The sequence below is a fragment of the Pleurotus ostreatus genome, assembly GCF_014466165.1.
Source record: "Pleurotus ostreatus strain PC9 chromosome Unknown scaffold_8, whole genome shotgun sequence".
In the NCBI taxonomy this organism is placed as follows: Eukaryota; Fungi; Basidiomycota; class Agaricomycetes; order Agaricales; family Pleurotaceae; genus Pleurotus; species Pleurotus ostreatus.
Window position 1 is genome coordinate 226,017 of NW_023503163.1, and position 4,785 is coordinate 230,801.

A 4,785-nucleotide genomic window follows, 5' to 3' on the forward strand; every position below is an offset into this window, starting at 1 on the left:
ATAAGATAAGAAAGATAGTTGGAAAAGAAAGAAAGAAACATCGGACCATAACACTGCTCCTTGACGGCGGAACGAAGGAAGCCGACCGTGATTGAGGCAAGATGCGCTTCACTATCTTCAGGAACTACTTCAACAGTTCTGCTTCAAGATTCCCTACCATGCGCTTCCGCTCCTTCGACATCTTCTATAACATTTACGAGGCTCGCAATGACAAACCCCCGCGTTTCAACGATGCAGGCCAGGCGCACAGACATGAGGCGTTGGGTTCAACGCCGCTAGATGCAGTTTTCCAGTACCATCTTGGTGTTTACAACCAGTCGTGCGTGCAAGTCTTATCTCATTTGCTAGTGATAGATATGGATATGGATTATGCAGTACATGAGATGCTAAGTTATAGTTTTCAAGAAGACGTGCAATGCACTTCTGATTTCCGGTTTACTTATGTGCGATCTGACTCGGGTCAGATCAGTAGTCTGATAGTCAAAATGAGAAAACTGTGAAAAAAAATCCAGTAGTATCATTGAACTGAGATTTTTGCACTCAATTATGATAAATTTCATTGTGTTTGCCCCCAAGCTGGCAAAGTTTGCCTGGAATCCCTTTGATACACATTAGCTAAAGTAACTTCTAGATAAGGATAAAACATTTACCTTTGGATCTTCTCTATGAAAGATGGTTAGCCCGATGACCAAGGCAACTGAAAAGCCCACGTCGCTGCTGTGGCTTCCGTTAAGAAGCATTTGGAGAGCGACTTCATCCCCAGGTATGTATGTGTCTCGCCAGACCATGGTCACTACTTGTTCAGACCAAGTAGGAACAGGTGCAGGAGCGACGACGGAGGCGGGGGCGATGGAGGGGGTGACCACAGGCGTGGGGGTGACTGCAGGGGTGGAGGTGACCGCAGGGGCAATGATGGGCGCAGGGATAAGAGGGAAATGTAAGTTGTGCTTGAAGAAAAACCTTGTCTGTATACACATTGAAAGTCAGGAGAGAGGGCACAAAAAAGAGAACACAATTGGGCTTACCTTGCCTTTATCTGCCAGTCCAATACATGTTGGCTCCGCCATCAGGACAGGGTCCCTACTTCCCTCAATGAATGCATTATTCGTTCTGATTATGAAAGGGATTCCTCTTAGGCAGCGACAAGATTGTTGGCCCTCTCCATTCTTGCCACCCTGGTGGAATAGTTTCCCCAAGAGGCGCCAGCTATTCCCTACTTCCAAATATACCTCTCCTAGTAACTCGTTGGAGGTCCCATCTTCTTCAGTTGTCGTTTGCAGTATAGATGGAAAGGTAAAGAGTTCCTTGAAGTCATTGTTGCAGGCAGTCAATAACTCCTCATCCAAGGGTAGGTTGATCAGGAATAATAGGTTAGCCCTGGCGAGCTGAAAGGTGCCAGTGGCCTCAGCCCTCTGAGTGAGACGAGACTGTGTGAGAATTGTACATAGTGAGGTTCCTGCCGGGGTGTTGGTAACCTCGCCGTTGTTGATATCGAGTTGGAAAATGTGAGCCACTGTATGGAAATCCAAAGGACTTTGGTGTTTCTTTAAGGGCAGCGCAACTCAATTAACATAAACTCACACTCTAGTCGCTTCATTATTTCAAGCATCTACATAAGGCAAACTAGAGACAACGCTGATGTTATAGGCGCGTCCAAGGAACCCCTTAGGGGCTACTAGGGGCGCGCCCACGTGCGTTTCCCGACTATGGGCTCGGGCCGCGCTGACACGCGGCCACGCGGACTTCCCGGATTACGGACTAAGTACATACTCGAGCACATTGTAGTTACTACGACCGAACTCATTACTGTTTCGTGAACGCGCGGACACCGCGTGTTCCTTAGTATATAGTCCTGTATTGTACATACAGCTACCTTAGTTTGAATATTAGTTCCTTCTCCGCACTCGCATCTCGCCCCTCTAGTGGGTTCTTCCCCTGTCGCACCTCTTCGCCTCCGCCCGTACCCTCGGTACCCGCGTAGGACTCCTCCCGGAAATACAGGGCACGCAAGAGTGTGGGAGGCGCAGCCAGTAGCTGAAGCCAAGCCCGTACGTCCTCGTTTCCCCCGTTTCCCCCACGCGTCTACGTGGAACCGCGCACCCGCGGGTCCGCGTATCCCGAGCCCCCCCCTGCGAGTGTGGCTCTTAACAGTATATTCGAACTCACAACCCAGCTCTTGCTCTCGTCCCCGCAAGTCCTTGTCAACATCATGGCTGGTGGCACTCAAGCGGGCCCATCGCGGCCTACTCGCGTGAGCCAACAAGCCGCCGCCACCCTCGTCTCTCCGCTACACACCACGGCCCACGCGCGCAGCCATGCCAACAAAGGAAAAGCTCCTGCGGTTCCGCGTCTGCGTGCGACGTCCTCACCGTCGTTTCCTCCGTTCCGCTCCCCTACGGTCGCCGCGGGAGTTGCCCCGCAACCCGCGCCCCCTCCAGAGACACCCAAGTCCGAACCCATCCAGTCCTTTCCCCCGTTCAACGTCCTGTCCCCGATCCATTCCCGCTCGATCCCTTCAAATGAAGAGCGCGCTCCCTCGCTTCCGGCGAGCAACCATGGGTCAGAACAGGCGGACGAGGAGAAGCAACCCTCGTTCCACGGTTCCGGACCGCGGCACCCCTGGGATTCCGACAATGGCTCCGAAGACCACTTCCGCCCTGCGGACCACGCGTTCCTTCACGCGCTATCCACGCTCAGCAGAGAAATCAAGGACATCCATAATCGTGAGTCATCCGCTACCCCTGCCGCTCCTTCCGCCTCCCGTCCCAAACCCCGCACCCCCGGCCCTTACGACGGGTCCGACCCGTTGAAACTCAACACATTCCTCGTACAACTCAAGCTCTACTTCAACGCCACCCCCGCACTCGCCTCCGACGAGGATAAAGTGACGTTCGCCTGCTTGTACCTCAAGGGAAACGCGTTCGCCTACTTTCAGCCCGAGCTGATCGATGACGCCGCGGATCCCGAATGGCTCCATAGCTACTCGACCTTCGTTCAAGTTCTCCAAGAGAATTTTGGTGCGTTTGACGCTACCGCGGAGGCTGAAGCGGCATTGGACCAACTCAAGATGGGGGACAGGCAACGTATAAGTAAGTACAATGTGTTGTTCCAGCAGCACTCTGCGTTGGTGTCCTGGGGCCCCGCGGCTCTCCAGCACCGTTACTACCAGGGTCTCCCGGACAGAATCAAGGACGCTCTTCTGAACCACTCGAAGCCGGGCTCGCTTGCACGGCTCCGCTCCCTCGCGCAGGCCATCGACCAGCGTCACTGGGAACGGGGAGGCCGAGCGTACGCGCAACACCCGCGCCTTCGAGAAATCCGCGCCTGCGAAATCCTCTTCCGCGTCCACCCCGTCATCTAAGTCCCCCGCTCCTTCGTCCTCGAAATCTTCGTCCTCGGCTCCCCGCGCAACCGCAACTTCCAAAGACTCCACTCACCTCGGCGCCAACGGCAAACTCACTCCTGAGGAACGTCAACATCAGGAAAAGCCCTGTAGCTTTGAGGACAACAAAAGCTTGTCAGACAAATGATCATTTGGAGAAGCCTGCCAGAGAAGCTCAAAGTAGATCAAACCAGTATCTGTGGCTTTGAGAACAGGGGCTAGCCCCTTGTAAGCTTTGAATGTCTTCTACTGGCTTTCATTGTCTTTAGCCTCCCAACTCATGGTAACCAGTCCCCCAAAGGATAATCAGTCTTAGTATTTGTACACACATTGATCTTCCTGTAACTTTCTTGGTCCCCCTTTTGGTCAAGTCTTTATTAGGTGGTTCTTTTTTTGGCTTTATCCATCTTCTGAGTGTATTCTCACAGAAGGAAGTAACCTGATGACTTTTCTTTTCTTTTCTCAGCTTCTTGTATCAAGATGGATATCATTACTACTACTCCATGAATGTATAGATAGAATAGTACAAGTGCTACCAAATTGACTGATAAGCAAAGTTTGTACTGAAGTTATTAATAATCAAAGGAATGTCCTGGTCTAGAACAGTATCAGAAGTGAAGGAAGTATCGTCAATGGCATCCCATTTTGGGGTCAGCATGCAGCTCTGTCTGATGGTAGAAAGTGGAACAATGCCTCCCAATCTCCCAAAGCTTTTGCCTCCGGTTGTCCGTTGCTGAGGATGAACTTGATAGAAAAGTGTAGTTGGATTGGGGCCTGAAGGAGGCGAGTACCATTCCACATAGGCCAAAGGCTCTTTGGGCCAGAAGGCAGGCGACGAGATTGTTGTACCTTTGGCAGAGATGGTGGAAGGCAAGGCAAAGATAACCTTGACTCGAGCAATCTTAGTACCTGGCAGGCCCGTGGACTCAGCCTGTGCAGTGGACAAAACAATGGCAGGGTCAAAGCGCCCATGAGGAGGATGGTCAGTTGCAGGAATGGCCTTTATATGATCCTTCTCCTCCACAGCATCATCAGCGATCCCCTCATGAACCATTCTGACCATGTGCCAAACATTAAGGGTATCAAAGGGCAGTGCCAGGTCTGGCACAGTTGATTTAGGCTTTCTTGAACCTCTGGGGGCCAGACTGTTCAGATAATCCCGTAGGTGGTAGGTAAAGTTTGGAGATCGGTGCTGCTGGATGATGAAATCCATGGATCTGGAAGCGTTTGGAAATTTTGCAAGAGAGATGGCAAGTGTAGGTTTTTTATCTTTGGATGGGAATGTGACGATCTCCTTAACGTAGTTATCGAACACCTGTAGTTTTTCCTGCCTTGAGAGCCAGTCGATCATTTGGGGAAATTCATTGCGTTTATTGCTGGCTCTCCAGGCCTCCTTGGCAAAA

The 4,785-nt window shown here is 51.6% G+C and overlaps 1 protein-coding gene across 1 annotated transcript; it reads right to left on the minus strand.

The window, feature by feature from the left end:
* Window positions 1-540: 540 nt before the first annotated feature.
* Window positions 541-1,609, minus strand: PC9H_010397 (uncharacterized protein; the record flags this gene model as incomplete). Its single annotated transcript, XM_036779890.1, has 4 exons — window positions 541-615; window positions 651-965; window positions 1,026-1,513; window positions 1,582-1,609. The coding sequence occupies 4 exons, from the start codon at window positions 1,607-1,609 to the stop codon at window positions 541-543; spliced, it is 906 nt and encodes a 301-aa protein (XP_036627273.1).
* Between the last annotated feature and the right edge of the window lie 3,176 nt (window positions 1,610-4,785).